This window comes from Vicia villosa, unplaced genomic scaffold (assembly GCF_029867415.1).
Source record: "Vicia villosa cultivar HV-30 ecotype Madison, WI unplaced genomic scaffold, Vvil1.0 ctg.004737F_1_1, whole genome shotgun sequence".
NCBI classification, from domain to species: domain Eukaryota; kingdom Viridiplantae; phylum Streptophyta; class Magnoliopsida; order Fabales; family Fabaceae; genus Vicia; species Vicia villosa.
In genome coordinates this window covers 114,336-134,414 of record NW_026706501.1, presented here as the reverse complement: position 1 = coordinate 134,414, position 20,079 = coordinate 114,336, and the positions used below count along the sequence as shown (strand labels likewise).

The following is a 20,079-nucleotide window of genomic DNA, read 5'->3' as shown; positions in this document are numbered from 1 at the left end:
TTCTAAAACCCTTACTAAAACCTTATTAACGGTAGAACGGCGGTAATATCGCATTAATCCCTGTGGAAATGATAAAGCAAATACTTATCATGTAAAAGTGTTTCAACAGCCACCATGTCCACCTATGTTGTCACTGTGTTCTTCGAGCTTTTCTTTCAAGTAAGCTCAAATTCTTGTCTGTTTGCTACCTATTCATACCATTGTGTTTCTGCACACTTCATTATCATTAATCATCATTGAATTGCACAAAAACTCCATTAATTTGCATTGTGGAAAATCAAGGTTTTGAGTGTTGTTGAGCAAATTTGAAAATACTCAAATCAAATGTGTTTCTAGCAACAAAAAAAATTATAACAAAATGATCAGCATGTAATTACAAGCGCGTTGTTGTATTTTATTTTGATCGAAATCGTGTTTATGTGGCCGAATCGAAACCGTCTTTGGTGAGCAGATTTCACCTTTTCGCGTCTATTTCGCGCGCTTTTATCCATGAATTTGTGTTTGTCACATTTTTCTGATCAGTTTTGATTATTCACTAGTCAAAATTCATGAAGATTTGAGTATTTTGTGAATTTGTGGAAGCTTTTCCTTCCCTCCCATGGTTGTCGCATGGTACAATGATTGGGGAAGGAGATGGATTCTCCTTCCACCCTCCTGCCTACAACTCTTACTCTTGTGGGGGCCCTTTCCTTTAGGTCTCTCGTGCATTTTCTGCTTTGCACTCCTATTTTTCTGTTATTTTTGTTTTATTGTTTAATTTTATTTATTGCTTTTTTCTTTTCTTTTTAGAATTAGGGCCTTAAGCCCATTTAGCATTTTTATTATCACACTCTTATATTGATAGTGCATCCCATCTCTTTTATTATTTCTCTTATGTTTTTATTTGTTTTATTTTTTGTATTTTCTTTTATTTCCTTTAGTTATGTATGTTTGTAATTGTTATTTCAAAAAGATAAAAGGACCATTAAAATCAATCTTTTAAAAATAATAAAAATCAAAGATGCTTGATCAAGTATATTTTCAAAATCAAACCAAAACATTTTCAAACAAAAATCAATTGCTTAACATCCATTCATCTTCACAAATAAAATCAATTTTTTCAAGAGGAAAATCAAACGCTTAATCAACGTCAAGTGTATTTTTAGCAAAATCACTTCACCATCAAATCAATATAATCAAACCGTATCCATCTCAACGCAAATTGCAACATTTGATCAACATCAAGTAATTTTCCACGCTTAATCAAAAAACGTTAAAATCTTTTTTCGCAATAAAATTAGATGAAAAAGGACAATTAGATGCACATCCTTTTGAAATTCCGAATACACAATAAAATCATATTAAATAGGACAATTAGATGCACATCATTTTAAAATCCCGAATAATCAGACGCAAAGTACACACTTTATTCCAATGATTTTTTGTCTTCCGCCCAAAACACATACGTAAACTTGGAATAAAAAGGACAATTGGATGCACATCCATTTGAAACACCGAGTAAACGAGCGCAAAGTGCACACTTTGTTCCAACCGGTAACTCGTATTCCACTAAGATAATGTTCATAAATCCAACATGGATGAAAAAGGACAGTTGAATGCACATCCTTTTGAAACCCCAAATAATCAAACACAAAGTACACACTTTGTTCCAACCGAGCATTCGTCTTCCATATAAAAACAATCTCAACTCATCAAACCTTTATCCGCCTTAGCGCGAAGAAAGCCATTTCATATATGAATGATGTTTTATGTATCTAAGCGTGAAACTCAAACTAACTTTTTATTCCTCTCATGTGCGAGTAGAAAGAAATGGTGTACGCTTGAATGTGATTAAGGCATAATCTGCTAGAATCTGAGTTATGTTCTATCCATTCTAATGTGATGGACACACAATGTTCCTTACTCCCATGACTGGGTTGCAAGCAATGTTTTTCGCTCGAATACGATCAAAGCATATTTCGCTAAAATCAACCATCCAACAAACATTTTCTACCTAGAACTACGTAGCTTTAAATTCCTCATCGCACCAGAGGATACGTAAGAGCGAGATTCAATGTCTCGTCAGGAACCCTAATAAAAAACCTAAAATTTTTCCTTTCTTTCTTTATGTAAATATCCTGCAATAATTAGAAGAAAATAAATAACGCAAGCTAACATTCTTAGTCGGAAAACTAACTAAATAGTTCTTGTTGAGTACAACGAATGTGAGGGGTGCTAATACAATTCCCTCGCATGATCGACTCCCGAATACAAATTTGGCTGTAACGACAATTTTTCGTTCTTTAAGGGTTTTATCGATATTTTATCTTTCCTTTTTTTCGCGTTGCGACGCCAATGTTCATCAATGAGAGCTTCATTGACGTATTTAGCACAATTTGAGTAATAAATCCATAAGATTATATACCTGGTTAAGGGAGTATCGAGTTGTGACCCCCTTAAAAATATCTTCAATGACATTCTAGATTGGATATTTTTTGTGGTACTTCATTCTTTTGGAAGATCCTGATGATCAATGTTTGAATCTTTACCTTAATGATATTTTGTTTAAATATGGTTTTGATCTTTATCTCCAAGAGATGTTTTCTCCAAAATACATGCACAATTAACAACATCTACCTTTATTAACTTGCGGTTAAATTCATTAAAGGTAACATGAACTTATTCTTCTATACACAATATTCTTTTCTTAAAAATTCTAAAAGGTTTACTATAATTGGAATATCTTAAAAATAGACTTTCACTAGCTTTAGCGTCAAATCTTATAAGATTATCCTTCATGTTATTGAGGACAAAATATTTACATCTGAACACATGAAAGTGAGAAATTTTAGACTTACTCCCTTTATATAACTCAGTGGATTTCTGCTTTAAAATTTGTCTTATCAAGACACAATTCATCACATAGCGAGCAATGCGTACTCCATCAATCCAAAGGTACTTATAAAGATTAATTTCATTGAACATCATCCTCCCTATATCTTTTAAGAGATCTATTTTTTCCGTTTAATTATCCTATTTTGTCGGGGAGTTCGTGAAGCAGAAAAAATGTTCTTAACTCCATTCTCATTACAATAGTTCTCAAAATCCACATTTTGGAATTCGCCACCATGATTAATTCGAATTGATGGAATGTTTAGTCCTTTCTCATTGTGGATAATCTTGGCTAATTTTCAAAAAGCGTCAAACATATCTCTTTTATGAGATAAAAAAAAATCTTTCGTGTATAGCAAGAGTACTCATCATGACTACAAAAGCATAATAATTTTTGTCAAAACCTGTGATTCTGAATGGGACGAAAAGATCCATATGCGACAGTTGTAAAGGCCTATTTGTAGAAACAATATTTGTAAATTTAAAGAATGCATTTACTTATTTATCCTTTTGGCACGCATCACATAATCCATATTTTTTAAAACATAAGTTTGAAAAACTAACTATTAAATTCTTGCGAACCAACTTTTTTAGATGATCTATCTGAGTATGAGCTTATCTTTTATGCCATGAGCGATATTCATCCTCATTGCTCAAAATACATACATCATTTTGAAGAAATTTTATTTAAGTTCACATCATATGTATTTTCACTTCTTGAACTAGTAAAGATGATTTTATTTTATTTTGATTTTAGGCTAAATACCATTTTTTTTTTGTCCCTTGTCTTGTATTCAGGATCTAGTTTGGCCCTTTAACTTAAAAAAATACCATTTTGATCCCTCAACTTTTCAAAAAGTATCAAATTAGTCATTTCAATCCAAATTTTAATAATGTCAATTTTTTTGCTGATGTATAACCTTCAGCTTTTGTGACCAATTTAATAATTGAAAAATCGGTCACTGTTTTCTGATTTTTGGATTGTTGTTATTCATCTTCATCACCAAATCTAAAAAAATCCAAAATTTCTCAAATTATATCAAATTCTAAACCCAGAAATTTACCAAATCCAAAATTTCTTAAATTTCTCAAAACTAGAAATTTCTCATATTCAAAATTTTTCCAATAAAATTTTTTGAGAATTTCTCAATTTCTTCTTCAGGATTTTAAAATTGCAAATGCCTAACACCAAATACTAACCATCGGTGACCAATTCTTCTATTTCAGTTAAAACTATAGCAATTGACTTTACATGAATAAATTGCATACAGACCTAGGGTGGCCTAAAAAGCTCCTTTTCCTATAGATGTTTGAAGGTCTTGGATCTGCAAATGCACTGTATGTTTAATGTAATGAATTTATGATGTTTGTGGTATGAAAAAAATAAATGTCTGGTAATCTTTAATGAGACACTGAATTTGTTTTGTTTACATGTAAATGCCAATATATTAGGGACCGTAATTTGTGATTGCACTTCATTTATTTTGAATTCTATATTGGTGGAATACACTCCAGAAGTTCGATATTGTCCATTTTTCTTAAGAAAGGTGTAGTTATTGTGCCCACCTCGAGTTACTTTAGTTTAGGTAGTTATAATGAAGATACATTTTTGTACGATCCTCTGCATTTTAAATTTCTTACGGGAGGATTTAGAAAGTTACTGAAATTGGAATTGAAATATTAAATTTTCATGGAAGACTTTGATTCTGCCTGATTGAAATGTTGTAATTTCAATGATAAAACATTAGTTTCCTGTGTGAATATGTAATGAACATTAAGAGTTTGAAAGATCTTATACAGAACCCTTAAAAGGTAGTGAACCCTTAAAGATAATGGATGCAAATTTTGGAAAGAAGTTGAAAAACCTTAATTAAATCCAGAAAAAATATTTAGTGACGGATTTTTTCGTCGCTAAATCAATCACAAAATTGATCAAAATCTACATCAATGTTGATCCTATGAGTTGACTTTGACTAACAGATGGACAGAAAAGACTAACATGATACGTTTTAAAAAGTTGAATGATCAAAATAATCTTTTTAAAAGTTAAGAGACTAAACTGGACCACCGTGAATACAAGATAAGGAAGAAAAAAATATTTAACCTTCGAAAGAATCAAGGGCTAATGTTCTCTCGTTTGTTATTGTCACAATAAGAGATATTTTCTCCCTTTATATAAATAAAAGAAGAGAAATTTTTTCTCTCTAACCATATGCTTTGATCAGCCATTATCAAGATATCACTTATAGTTTGATTATATAAAGCAATCTTGTAACATAAACTATTATATCTATAATTTTATCCCTTTTATAATGTTACTTAAATATTTTACTAAAACATCAGTTAAATCATTTTATGGTAATAGAAATAATCTCCTATAATAGAAACAATATCAGCTTAATCTTTATTTGCCAAACAGTTCATATTTTTGTCTATTAAATTTGTCGAGTTCCGTTTTCGTTCCAAACAGATGCACAAATGATTCTATTTTATTTATTTTTAAGTGGAAATTGTTTCATACACTTGTTGACATGATATACCAGAAGATAGAATTAGAAGATAGCGTTAGAAAACAAAGGAGAACTAACTGAATTATGAAAACAATGCAAATGAGTGTGTGCATCACTAAACAAATAACCATGGAGAGCAAGGTAGTCAAGCACGGACCTTAAGGAGGATCGGACGGCCTGTAAAAGATCGTAAACTAGGATCATAGCACGGCACTATGATCTTACCGAAGGGTAAAATGGTAAACTCGCATGGACAAAAACATGAAAATTATAATACATGAACAAGATAACCTATAAATCACAATATTCAACTAATTTAATTAATAATTCATAACCATCATTTCCTAATTTAATAAGCTCAAAAGACCAAATTCAAAATAAGTAGCTCAAAAGACCAAATTCAAAATAAGTAGCTCAAAAGACCAAATTCAAAATAAGTAGCTCAAAAGATCGAGTTCAAAATAAACAGCTCGAAATACATAAATATAACAAATAAGATCTTCCGATCTTACCTTAAAGATCTCGATCTTGATTACAAAAGCCCACGAAAAAGTTTTTTGTAAGATCTTAGCACTAAAAGGCAATTTTAGATCGTAAGATCTTACGATCTTGCTCTTGATCTTGACTATACTGATGGGGAGGTTTCATTATTCTATAATTGGAAATAAAACAAGCAGAAACAACAAAAACTGTCTGAACCAAGGAGGAAATAAAACTCTTTCCGGAGTTCCCTCAAATTTACATTTGATACAGAGATTACAAATGTATAATATAAAAGAAAAATATGGGGCCTAAATTAGAGCTCCTAAAGAATGGGACAAAAGGGTAAATTTACAAATCAGGAAAGAAAAGACTAGTATACAAAAAGAATGACACTAAGCCACAGTTTCTAATCTACAAATCTGGTATGTATTTTGGGAGCATATACAAAAGGGTGACAGACTTAATAATTTCCTACCCAGTAAACAGCCTATTATTATGAATTAAGTCAAAAACTTACAATGAATTGGGAGGTGATGTATGTGAAGAGGAATCCTCTGAAACAGGTGCAGACGAACTTGATATGTCTAGCACTGTTTCAAGCTTGAGCAACGGTTTTATTCTTCTATGAACCTCGTCGCATAGGTAATTAATCTCTTCAAGAATCATGAGAAAAGCAGCTTTGCAAGACTCCTCGTCCCTGAACGCCAATATCCATCTTCCATCAACAAAAGCTTTTGTCTTTAACTTCCCATGAGGACTGTACTTGACAGGATCCAGAAAAGGTAGAGCAGAAGGCCGGATCCGCAGGTGTAACCATTTTGGATGCTTATCATCAATCCTGGGCTAAAGAATGAGGACAAAAATGATTGTAACATTACTATACATGACTGATCAAATTAAAAATAACTGTAACATTTAAATTATAGATTCGCGGATTCTTTTTGAATGGAAACCAATATAAATTTGTACAATTTTCAGCTAATAAAACTAAGTGTTTCAAGATTAAGATGCAAGGGTAGTAGACAACTATACATACATTGCACCCAGACAAAGGTGCGGCAACCCGAACAATTCCATAGGACTTCTTCAGAGGCAATTCTTCTGCAAGCACAAGCCAACCAGATGTTCCTACAGAGATTGCTAAAAAACAAAAATGGCGCTCTTTGCCCCTTTCAAAAGCAATTCTACAAGGCACGGCATTAACTGCACGTAAAAAATAAACAATTAGGTTTTTTTGTCAAACACACTTTTTAAAAGTGTCTTAGTTATTAAATTTCCTTTTATATCCCATATTTTATTGTGAGTTTAATTTTAACTAAATTCATTTTCCCTAGGCGAGTGGGATTCATTTAGTAAGTGTTAAGGGTATTTTTAACTAAAGAAATTAGCATCAACTGTTTTGAAGGTGCTTCCTTAGTGATGTAATCTTTTATTTCTTATAAATAAGACTGATAACTCTTCAATAAAATATGGGGTATAAAAGGAATACAAGACTGATAACTCTTCAAGAAAATATGGGGTATAAAAGGAAATTTAATACCCGTGCCACTATCGGGGGGCTGATAACTCTTATTATTGTACATATCATAAATGAGGTGCTTATCAGTACTAGGAATCTCATTGATAGCATATAGGGTTATAAATAAGTATCTAGGTAAACAACCTAAATATAAACAGAACCAGTCATGAGAGAATACACAAAATCGCAGTTCAGAACACCTACCAAGGTTCATTTCAGTGCCTGGCTTTGGAACTGACATAAGACCAGAAGTCTGGGCTCGAGAATCCATACGATGATCATAAGGACGATAAATAAGAGGTTGCTCAGGCAAAGTTCTACCGTGAGTGAACATCTGAAGTTGGTGCAGAAGTACAAATACCTACAAGAGAGAGGGAGGACCAATGTAAAGTTCTTCAGTATAAAGGTACGCAATCTAAAAAGAATCGTCAATTGAAATGGAGGAAAATCCAACTGTACGACATGTTATGCCCAGTGCAGTTTTATAAGAATATAACAAGACAATAAATAAGTGTAGGCAGACCTTCACCAACTCATGCATTCTTTCTCCAGCAGTAAATGATGATCCCTCAGGTATTTCTTCTGTAGAAACAACAGAAACAGTATTAAAATCCTTCTTCTTATTCTCGACATAACAACAAGCCAAAGAAAATAAATAAATATTGAAAAATACAAGGTTACATGCTTACCTTCTGAAAATAGCATCCTAGGCGGAAAAAGCACGCACTTTGGTTCTTTTGGAGGGTATGAGGACTCCATTGCTGGAGTTCGAAAATTATATGAATCAAGCACAAAAGTAAGCCACGCAAACATAGAAATCCATTTGGCATAACAAGAAATATTAAAATCACCTCTTTTGCACTTTCTCCACTCATCACAAAGAACGGTAATAAGAAGGTCAGGCCAGAAACCTTTAACTTCCTTTTCAAGAGCACAAGCAGAATTCTCGTATGAAATCTGCAATGGAAGGAAAATAAATGTAACTGTAATTAAGAGATTCACATAGCACAGATATTAGACTCATTTTATTATTCACTATAATCAAAAGGGAATATGGTTATTTCATGTCTATAACCATATATTTAATGTATTAGATAACTATAAATTATTTCATGTGTCATTGGCCCAAATGCATTCATTGCAAGCAATCATCTTATAAGCCATAAACACATACTATGTGCGCATAAAGGAACATTTTTTTCCAGGATATTATACATCAGCCTTCTAAAATTTAGGGATAACCCCCTTATAGATGGCTGTATAGGGGGGAGAACAACGTCATTAAACTACTTGATGTTGGACTTAGGCACCACATAACACCCAAGTCCCTATTACTCTCTCCGTCTAACAATAGGCGTCCTCTTTGAAGTTTTCACATTTTTTAAGATAATATTAATTGAGTTAATTTCAATGATAAAATGAGAGTCATTTACTAAATAGCCTTATTAATAATAGGTGGTGGAGTAGTTATATGAATTAAAATACAATAAATAAGGGTAAGTTAGTAGAAAGAAAAAATAAATATGACATTGGTATTCTAAAGAGACAAACAAATATAGGAAAGAAAACACCTATAGTGAGACGGAGAGAGTAATCAATATAATAAAACACTGAAAATTGCTTCAATACTCTAACTAAGTAGATAAGTGGACTTCCTAAATGTAAACAATATGCAGTTATAGGGGCATGTATTAATATTTGTATCGGTGTCACTACTAAAGTCTCGTATGTTCTTACTTTCAGCAATTTCAGGTGGTGGTTGTTGAATTTTGACTCACTGTAAGGAAACAACTGGCGTAAAAGCCAGCCACCATCCCATAGCGTCTCTGCAGATATATTAGAACGGCAAAAGAGGCTCACTAATGCATCAAGCACCTGAAAAAAAAAACATCCCGTATAAATTAAAAATTACTAAACTGAAACATCAAGTAATAAAATAAGATTGCTTGACATTCCATTGAAAAATGCCATGTCACAGTGGAAAGTGGAAAAATGATAAAGACCCTTTTACTAGAGCATTGTAATTTTATCCTATAGAATCTAGAAAATCATCGCATAAACTAAATGGTCAAACTAGCGACACCAGGCAGATACTTATTTTTGTTCAAATCTTCGCATGTGAACTTCCAAACTTCATTTTATTTGTTACCGTTAGGCAGGTACTTACATTTTTATTTATAAAATCAACCACATATTATGATCCGAGTAGCATTTTCAGTCTAGGAGATCCTTTGATAGCTAAACTACATACTAGTATTTTATAATACATACAATCTATTAGTTCCTTTGACCAGCAATGCTATTGGCCGCCTCGGTATCATATATTGGTGAAATGCTTAAAAAGAAAACACTAATAATGCGGCTGTGAATGGAGGAACAGGAAAATATATATGAATGGACACGCGCATTATAGCAGAAAATTAGATGGTTTGTGCACTAAAGACCTTTTTCATGGTGCTATTGCATTTTAAGTTTTTCAAAATACACTGAACCAATGTAATTTAGCATGACCAGGGAAAATATTCATTATGTTGCAAACTCATTCAATTGTCCTCAAACTCACAAGTCACAACTCTATATAGTCTATGCAAGTGAACCCAAGTTTACACAAACGATTTTCTCAGCAGTTAACTTGATCTCAATACCTAGAGTTCTAAACTTGTACTCCCTCCGTCCCAAATTATAAGAGAAAATCACTTTTTAGATTCATTGAAGAATTAATGTATCTGGTCTTTATATAGACCAAATACATTAATTATTCAATGAATCTAAAAAGTAATTTTCTCTTATAATTTGGGACAGAGGGAGTATGATTCAGAGATTACTAGGAATTTGACAACCATGGTGTTTAGGTGGTATGGTGATTGTCAAATATGTTAAATGCTACATTTCCAATACCTAAATCAGGAAAGGTATTTCTACTAATAAGGAGTCAGATACTTCCATGTAGAATAGGTATAATTATTTGACTATTTCTGCAAAGTATGTGTCAACAAGACTATCAAATATAAACATGTACCTGAAATCTAGGTACACGAGGGCTTGGCATCACATTTGGAAGCTGAAAAGATACCCCATACAACTCCTGTAAAACATGGTACGCAAAAACTAAGGAAGCCATTATCAAGCAAAACATCTTATAATTATCAGCAAAGAAGAAAATGAAGCTAACATAATAATAGTTTGCTCCACAAATACATTGCAATAGTAATAAGTGAATCAACTATTACTATAATTTCAGATATAATCTATTAGAAATTGTCACAAAGAGATTCAAAATATCAACCAATCATTTAGTCAGTATCTGTATCTATGAATATGATGTACAAACTGTACCTGAAAATTTTGTTGAAAATCTGTCGTATTTGTGCATTATATTTGTACCAGTTAATTGTATGCAACAAACTTATAAGGAATAAATTGAACGATGAAGTGAAAATACAACTATACCAAACCCCTACATACACAAGTATCCTAGCTGGGAGCATTGTATTGTGCTTGACAATGGATTTCCCAAAAAATGCAATTACTGTCTACAGTGGGAAAGTATCATCTATTTAGGAGAGTATCTTCTATTCCACTGTTTTATTTGGATAGTTGATTTCTTATTTATGAACTTTCCTATATTAATTTGTATATACCTTTCATAAAGACGTATATCATAATAAAACACAATGTTAAGTATACCTTTCGTAAACTGTATACCTATCAGAATATATATACCTCCGTATAAAATAAATCAAGAGGAGAGTACAATAATCAGATATATTTAAATCAAATCGCCGAGCCAACTAGTAAGACTAATAAACTTGATAGAATTGCCCATGCCTTCAAGAAGGAAAAAGTGAAAATTATATGGTAGGGGGAAAATGCATCAAGCTAACACCGGAAAACAGAGGAAATTGCAAACCTTGATCTTTTCAAGATAAACATCAAGCTCGCATGCAATGCCATCTCTTGTCAAACTAGTTTCAGAAGAAAAAAGTTGTTCTTCCCCTGAAGCCTCACCAACCAAAGCTTGCTGCACAAACATGCAATGGAAATCAAATAGCATATTAAAAGTAGACAGAATTAATCAAAAGTCGAAAAAAGTACCAAGTCACGTCACTAGAATAAAACTATGAACTACTTCCCCTCCTACTGAAATGATTCATATTTCCAAGGTTGTCAAAATCAAGATCTTACATAGGATCAGAGAGGAGTTGAAAGATCGCAAATCGGTGAATCATAAGATCTTAGAAATCGTAACACGAGGGTTTAGGGTTTAAGGTTTAGGGTACCGCTCAAGTTGAAGGGGAAATCTTACCGGACCACGGTAAGAACTGCGATGTTGTACGGGACAGACACGATAATAATGTATCATTATATAAACCAAGTTCTCACATACATATCCAAACTTTATTTCCTTATAACATGAGCTCCCAGCAAAAACTTAATTGAGACGAATTCATTTCTACAAGCAATTCATATTTTTATTCCTGTCCATCATCAAACATTCCTCTGTTTTGTTCTATCCACAAGACAGCTTTCTTGCCACCAACACACAGCCTTGAAGGGAGCCTTTCACCACCATCCTCCACATCATTTATAGAACATCGCGTCCAAGAATTATGTGGATAATAATCAGTTCCATCAAGACAATTAACAGTAATTCTTAACATGTTTTTTCTTTTTATTTTATTTACAGATTACAGTAATAACGGTACTTGGGGATGAAGCGGGTATCTTCACCAACAGTATTCACAAAGCAACTACGTGATAGAGCCAACAGGTATATTACAAACAATGGCAGCACTTTGAGGGTCTGCCTACCTTCCAATTCCAAAAGGCCCTATTCCTGTCAAATGATAAGATGCCGCCCTCTCTAATCCCCTCCTATTTATTGATAGGCAGCATGTCTTATTTTGCCTAACTATCTCTCAATAAAACTACTAACTACTCATTAACTAATTAACTAACCAACTACTTAACTAACAAGTAACAACTTCTTAACTAACAGTAGCAGACCTATCACAGCGCTAAAGAAAATTTTAATCAAATTACTAAATGTCACACTTAATAAGGATAGCAAATTTTAAAATATAGAAAGCAGGATAGGATCCTAGCAAGAAGAACATCTAAACTTGTATGTTGTACGAGGATTCTGTTGTATTGAAGGTAACTCTACCAGAGTAACTGTATTGACTAAGGGCAACAAAAGTCAACAGTAAAATGCTCACATTTTAAAATGGTCAGAATCGGGCAGATGCAACTTACCAATAAGAGCTTTTTTTGCTGTTTGCGTTGTGGAAGAATTCCAAGCCCATCTAGCATTGACTCATCAAGTTCTGCAAAATGGGATATGTTAAGAAAACATAATATAGTGCAACGATGAAGCAAATAGACATTCATATGTACAACCTTTAGTTTGCAGCAGAGTGGCAAGCACACTTAAGGAACCCAAAACTTGTAAATCAGCCCCGTCAGTTACATATTCAAGCAAAACTTCCCTACATCAATCAGAGACACCGTGTAATAGAACAGTTAATCAAAAGAATAGATAAAATCTGTGAATTGTATTATCATGACAACAATTACAGATTAGAAAAAGAAGAATCTGATAGAATGTATATTTTATCACCCCAAAAGCCAAAGGCTCCCCTCACCAAGAATATCATGATGATCTCACTCTCTTTCAATAACAGAAATTCTTTCCTACCTCCCTCTCTCTCCCCCTTCCCCACCTATATAACTAACTAATCAATTGCTTCCCATGTTTTTTGCTAGCTCAGTCCCCCTTTATTTCCCTGTAACACTGTGCCTACTATAGACTATCCATATTTCGGGCCCATTCTCTCTAACTGATGCAGACTGACCCATATCTTCCACCACATTCCTATCAACACCACCCTCTATAAGGATAGCTCTGTCTTCAAGGTTAAATTCAGGATACATCCCAAGCATATATTCATCATCTTCCCTTGTAACATCTTCTGCTGAGCTATCTTTCCACTTAATCAAGCTCTGCTTCACAGAACTACACTCCCTGACAGTAACTCTGTCCAATTACCTTTTCAGGTACGGTTTCATCACTTGCAGCAATCTCCAGTTCCTTATGAAGTAATCTGATAGAAACCAACATATGCACAAAAGGAAATAGGGAAAATCCCTTTGAATTAAAGAATAATACCATAGAACTTCGGGTGTCGCATAACTAGAGTGTCAATCCTGGATAGCTGCGTGGAGCAGCCGGCCCCAAAAGTGGGATGGCAGGATAGCGTATGGCGGGATGACCGCCATTTGAAAATTTTTGGACAAATTACATATAATAATTATAAATATAAATAACTCAAAACTCATAAAATATTCATAATCAAATAATGAAACGATGGAGCAGAGGGAGGATCTGGAGACGACGGAAGAGGGAAGAACGAAGTGCCGAGAGAGATGAAACCATTTTAAATTTAAGAGGTAATTTTGATTTTTCAGAGGAAAAGGCTAGCAATCCAGAAACCGCCCCGGGCCGAGAACTGCTCCGTTCAGATATCCTGCTGTTAACCCTATAGTAGACCTCTTATTTGAAATGTGTATAAGATGAAAAGGTAAAACTGATTATTCCAGTCTCCAGATATGGAAAAATTACTGCTAACAGTCACTGCGTTACTGCTGTGAGCAGTATTTAGTTATCTAATTATTTATGCCTATTCAGTTCTGGGTGGTGTGTAACAATAAATAGGAAAGATGCTGAGCAGGGGCAGTTTTATCTTAGAAATTCAGAGTGAATTTGGTAAGGGAGAGATCCAACTCTCTAACATTTGGGAAAGGGAGAGGCCAAGCTCTCAAATCTTGGGAGGAACATGTTTGTAAATGTATGTTGTTATCTACCTTTCTCCAGAGATTAATGAATAATATTCAGTTGTTATTCACAAATACTTCCTATTGGTACCAGTTTCTATCACATCGCGCTGAGCTTCCTGAATTAATTGAGCACCATCCAGCCAATTCGGGTAAGAAATCAATGCTGTTTCCCTTCCTCGTGACAGCTTGACAATGCATCAGCAGCTTCATTTTCCAGTCTTGGCTTATATTCCACCTCAAATTGATATCCCAACAGTTTCGCCAGCCAACATTAGAAGGAAGGGAGGAAAGGAAATGAGAAAAAACATAGGGAAAAAGAAAGAAGGAAAGGAAATGAGAAAAAACAAAGGGAAAAGACAGAAGGAAATGAAATGGGGGGAAAACAGATGTTAAAGAAATGAACGAAAAGAAACGAACTAGAGGGAAGATGAGGAACTGCTGAGGGAAGATGAGGAAACGAACCTCATGAAGATGAAGCTTGAACAGCAGAGCAAAGTAGAGGAAACACTGCTACATTTAAACAGTTTGAGGAATATCACTCAAATTTTAAGGGAAACCCCAAATTACTCTTAAAACATTTTAACTTTAAAGGGGTAATTTCAATTTTTAAGCAAAAAAGGGAAAGCGGCCCAGAATCTGATCCATCACACAAACCGTCCCACACCCCGGGACCCACACCCCGCAAAACCCCCCTGAGCAGCCACAGCCCTAATTCGCTCCACTTTCCGTTCGCAGCCACGATAGCACCGCTCAAGGCCACTATTGATCACCTAGCAATCATAATCAAACACCGCCGGTCTGTCAACAGTGACAACCGCAGTTATATATTTACTGTGTCACAGTTCCAAAGGCGCAGAAATATGAAGATCATTGTGCCCAAAAAAAATGAAAATAAAACGAAGACCACTTTTCCTAATCTAACATAAGAATATCAACAGAAAATCAAATTTAAATCAGTGCCCGAAAATATTGACTAATACCTCAAAGCCACATTCGAACTGCTACCATTATTTAGCATGGTGATACTCTGTGGATGAAAACCTGAAGAATTAGGTGAGCATGGAATATTGACTACCAAGCCTTTGTTATTATTCTTGGCAAGATTATCATTATCTATCCCGTCGCCTTCAGAAGTAAAACCATTATCAGGTATCATTCCATTGACTTGACCCCCAAAACATTTTGTAAGGGACTCTATGGGGTAATAAAGTGCAGCAACTATTGTATTTGCCAAATCTTTGATCTTGACAATCCTCAAGATGCAACAAAGTAAGTAGAGAGAAGTGACAACATCACTTTGTATATCCTGGTCAACATGCTACTAAACATTAATAAGATCTTGCTGAATAGCATAAATCAGAAGTAAACAGAGAAACCTGTAAAGTAAGTTTCATACATTAGCAGCCACTATCCTTAGAGAAGGAAGAAGTACTGGAAAAATCAGAAGCGTCAGAATGCTGTCTGTTATTAACCTTTCAACATCAGGAATTCCCGCAGAGATCACATCACTAAAGTAATATAGATTGTCCTCAATTTCATCTACAGCAGCCGTAATGGTAGCCTTTGAGTCTGGGCCTGGATTTCTGTCTCAGCAACCATAATTTCTCTTTAAGAAACAAGGAAATCTGAATGTAATATGCAAAATAAGAAATATGTATGTCTTACTTCTGCGTATCAGAGATCAGTTTGTTTAAATCCATACACTGCTTCTTAAAAAAAGAAACCAGATTGGAGAAGTAATCTGTGTGAGGTGCGCTAGTTATATATCTATTAACAGAGTGGTCTCCAACTGAAAATTGAAGATAAAAATATTACAAAAAATATTTGTAATCATAAGATAACTGGGTTAAGAAAGAAACTGAAAAAGTATTTCAAACAGCCTCCAAAAAACAGCAAAAATCTCACCATGGTAAACATTAAGGGTCACAGCACGCACAGCAGCGCGAATCATGTTCTCCTCATGAAAGGCAAAGCGTATCGCCTCAACATATAGTGGAAATGAAACTACTTCATCCTAAATGCACAGATAAGCATGGTAAATACATTTTGGGATCTCAAAAACAAAAGCAAATTTATCTGACATCTTCAACCCAGTACAAACATTATTTAAAGTTAATTATCCTTGAAAGACTGGGATGCCCAATTATAAATTGATCCATAAAATTACAAATCTCACAAGATTAGACTACCTGGCTTACAGGACTAGCAATTTTTCCAGACTGCACAAAATATCAGAGTTTAGTTGAATTTAAACCATTAAGTTTTTCTTTCATTTTTTCTTTTTTTTCTTGATGCAATAAAATTTCAAAATCTTCTCAAAGCACAATAAAATCCATATAACCCACCTTCTCTAGCCGCAGGAATACAGCTAAAAATAATCAAAACTAAGTATCTTCTCTAGTCTCTACCTTTCTTAAGCTATAAACATGAGATCAACTATAAGTCTATAACCAAGTCTAAGTGCTCAGAAGAACATCTTACAGATTACTTTTAAGCTAATAACCTAAATTATTATCAGAGCAAAAAGACTCAAAGCAGAAAACTTACATTGCGAGTCTTCACAAGCAAAGAAATAGTATTCTTGTTTAATTTCCCACCTATTGCTCTTCAATGATGACCATAAGATATTAAAGGATAAGTTAGCAAAATTATACAAAGGGAAGCAAAAAAGAAAGGTTGTGTAGAGTAACCATCAACTGCTGTACACTAGTAGTATAAGGATACATTAAAACCAACCTTAAAAAAGATATGTAGTATGACAATAGCTCTTCATTGCGGAAATCAAATGAATATGTAATTAGGAAGTTCATATGTTCATTACTAAGCATATAATCTGCAAAAGTAACAATAAAGAAGAAAGCCAAGCCCATCAACATTGTTAAATCTAGTGTAGAAAATAACGCGAACGCGACTGCAGAAATGGAACTCCATTTGACAAACAACTTACATATAGCATGTTCACTTTGAAGGTTTTGGATCATAATGCTAACAGTTTGTAGCAACTGAAGTGGAATACTAATAGTCCTGCTAAGCTTTAGAACACGTACAAAATCCCCCACAACTTGATTTTCCATGAAAAATCTGCCACAAGCTAGGATATATAAATTGCCAGAATAAAAACAGTTATATCAAGGAATATAAGCATAACTGAATCTCACTCAAAAAAGCTTGGGTCGTGTTGGTCACCATATGTTATCAACTCCGCGATTGATCTCAGTGCCTCAATAACAAAATCCTTCACAAATAATACAATAGAGAAGTTGAGGAAACCTCGAGAAAAAAGTCAGAATGTTCTAATCATAGCTAAAGTTTTTATTACCTTATTAACCTCATTAACTATTTGAACTTTTGATAACTGATCAGCTAAGTACCTAAACAACACAAGGCAGCAGGGCAACATAGTCAATAAACAAAACAGAACATCAATGAAGTTTACCCAATCACACACTAACTTGAGAATAAAGTTTTGGTACATAATAACTTAGGCTTTGTTTGGGAATTTGGAGGGGAGGGAAAGGGTTGCTTCCAAAACCGTCCTTCAATACAAATTGAGTTCCCCAAATTAGGGGAATTTTGTGTTATAACTTATAAATAAAAACAAACCCTCCCCACTTAAATCCTTATATTTTTTCACTCAATTCTTCCCTTTTTTGAATGCCTTCCCCTCCCCTCCCCTCCCCTCCAAACTCCCAATCGAAGCCTTAGAGATTAGCTCTCAGCTTGATATTATTAATAATGAAAATTGTACATGGAGAACCCCTTAACTAAGGGAACTGATCGGGGCTACATCAATCATAATATAAATCCTAATAAAAATATAATTATTATATAGAGTATATCTTCATAGTAAAGAATTAAATCAGCATATATCTCAACACTCTCCCTCAAGCTAATGCCTACAGATTGTAGGCATCAAGCTTTTCACAGATGCAAGCTATCCTTTGTCCTCAAATTGTGAAAATGTCCACCAATTGACCATTACTAAAACCAACAAATTAAGTATCAATCTCACCTAACACAATTTTCTCGCCAATATAATAAAAGTTTCGCTCATGAAAGACGGAATTAGAGACAATATGTAAGGCAGCTTGATCATCACAAATAAGACTCACAGTTTCTGTAGCATGACACCTCTGAAAAAAGACGTGTACATTTAATTTATGTATTCTTTTCAAAATATTTCCAGTATTGTCGTGTGAGTGTCGTGTTCGAGGTGGCCGTGCTTCATAGTTGTCGGTGCCTATTTTACCAAAGCACAACTCTAAGAGTTGTGCGAGACATATGAGCTCCTCACTAATCAGTTCTTAATCTTAACAGCTATATCATCGTTAAGCACATATCTACCATTTCTTCACTATTTCACTATTCATTATATAAATTAAACTTTGAATTACAAATTTACAACAATGCAAAATAAAATTAAAAGCTTATGGATAAGAGACAAACGCAGATTATTGAAAATTTTATCGATTATGCGGCATTGAGGAAAATTGAGAATGAAAATTTACCTAAGTTGATCCAAGGAAAAACGATCTTTGGATCTCCAGAAGGAAAACCACATGGTTATGAGAATCAATAGGCGAAATTGAGGACACTACAATTCATCATGAATCGAAATTGAAACTGCTCGATCCACACGAGCAGCTTCAGAGAGAGAGAGTAGGGTTTTCGAAAGATCGCGATGAGAGAGAAACAGAGAGAAAGAGTGTTATCGAAACAAACAGAGAACACTTTGATTTCGATTATAATTAATTAATTATCGAGAGAGGTTGAAGTTGAAATTGATGATGATGAATGGATGATGATGAGTCAGACGGTGGGAAAATATAAAGAATTTGAAGGAAATTTGAAGTATGACGGAATGGAACATGTGTTACATAAATGAATCTTCGCGATGGTGTTGTTGTTGAGTATAGGATGAGTATATACGAGTAGTTGATTAACAGCAACAAGGAAGAAAATACCTTTTCGATGCAAAATGGGATCATCTTTCCATGACCCAATACATCATTTGACACTTATTAGTTATTACCCCCTTTGTTTTGCTATCCACACCATCTATCTACTAAATTGTATCACTCCACCATATTTTTTTAAATTGTTGTTTTTGGGATAATAATACTATTATAAGTTTGTAACTTTTAGTGGGAATAAAGCAGTGTTTTAAAAACCGGACCGGACCGGCCGGTCGAACCGAGAACCGGCCAGGTAACCGGTCTGGTTTAATAGCTGGATCGGGAATGTCATTGAACCGGTGTGAACCGGACAAAACCGGTGTAAATCGGTAAAACCGGGAAAACCTGCGGTTTTTGTGAACCGGTGGTTTAAATGCATTTTTTTAATTTTTAATTTTTTTTTAATTTTAAAAAATTAAAACAATGTCATTTTGACTATTTTAATTAAAAATTAAAATTAAAATTAAAATTAAAATAAAAAATAAAAAAATGGTTGTAGATGCGGTTGATTTTGTTACAGATGATTTTGATATTGAAGAATGAGATCCCAGTATTGAAACAATTTTTCTTTTATTGAAATTAAATTTAGTAGATAATGAAATTATTTTGTTATAAATTATTCAATTAAATTATGTTGCGATTAAACTTTTATTTATATTTTATAGTTATGTACTATTTGATTGTGTGTGATACCTATGTGTAAAATTTGAATTTAAATTATGAACTTGTGAATTTTTTTATAATATGATGTTTTCAAAAAATTTAAGTACTAGTTATATTTTATAGGGACTGAATCATCTGGTTCGACAGATTTTATACTTATATAATTTTGTTATAACGACCGGTCTATTCAACCGCGAGTTATCTGGTTTAACCCGGTTTAGTCATGCGGTTCGACCAGTGA

General features: G+C 33.8%; 1 protein-coding gene across 5 annotated transcripts; it reads right to left on the bottom strand.

Annotated features, from left to right (window-relative positions):
• Positions 1-6,071: 6,071 nt before the first annotated feature.
• Positions 6,072-19,160, bottom strand: LOC131642266 (protein TRANSPARENT TESTA 9-like). Of its 5 annotated transcripts, none has more exons than XM_058912542.1 (22): positions 18,729-19,159; positions 17,540-17,591; positions 17,379-17,455; positions 17,168-17,301; positions 16,957-17,053; positions 16,768-16,825; positions 16,410-16,439; positions 16,126-16,234; positions 15,886-16,009; positions 15,617-15,803; positions 15,201-15,538; positions 12,784-12,872; positions 12,640-12,710; positions 11,294-11,404; positions 10,403-10,468; positions 9,121-9,258; positions 8,235-8,340; positions 8,073-8,144; positions 7,907-7,965; positions 7,588-7,744; positions 6,901-7,067; positions 6,072-6,707 (listed from the first exon to the last, which is right to left on the bottom strand). In XM_058912542.1, the coding sequence occupies exons 1-22, from the start codon at positions 18,779-18,781 to the stop codon at positions 6,378-6,380; spliced, it is 2,625 nt and encodes an 874-aa protein (XP_058768525.1). In that variant the 5' UTR covers positions 18,782-19,159; the 3' UTR covers positions 6,072-6,377. The 5 variants fall into 5 exon arrangements, with proteins under 5 accessions (XP_058768525.1, XP_058768526.1, XP_058768528.1 ...); XM_058912543.1 differs by having other exon boundaries at positions 15,201-15,526; positions 18,729-19,158; XM_058912545.1 differs by having other exon boundaries at positions 17,407-17,455; positions 18,729-18,751.
• Between the last annotated feature and the right edge of the window lie 919 nt (positions 19,161-20,079).

Excerpts from the sequence above, each read along its gene's own strand:
- LOC131642266 (XM_058912541.1), bottom strand. The coding sequence starts at position 18,781 with ATGTGGTTTTCCTTCTGGAGATCCAAAGATCGTTTTTCCTTGGATCAA. Across the intron at positions 8,341-9,120 it reads ACCACCTGAAATTGCTGAAA|ATTTCATACGAGAATTCTGC; the intron begins GTAAGAACATAC and ends CTTCCATTGCAG. Across the intron at positions 6,708-6,900 it reads CACCTTTGTCTGGGTGCAAT|CCCAGGATTGATGATAAGCA; the intron begins GTATGTATAGTT and ends CTCATTCTTTAG.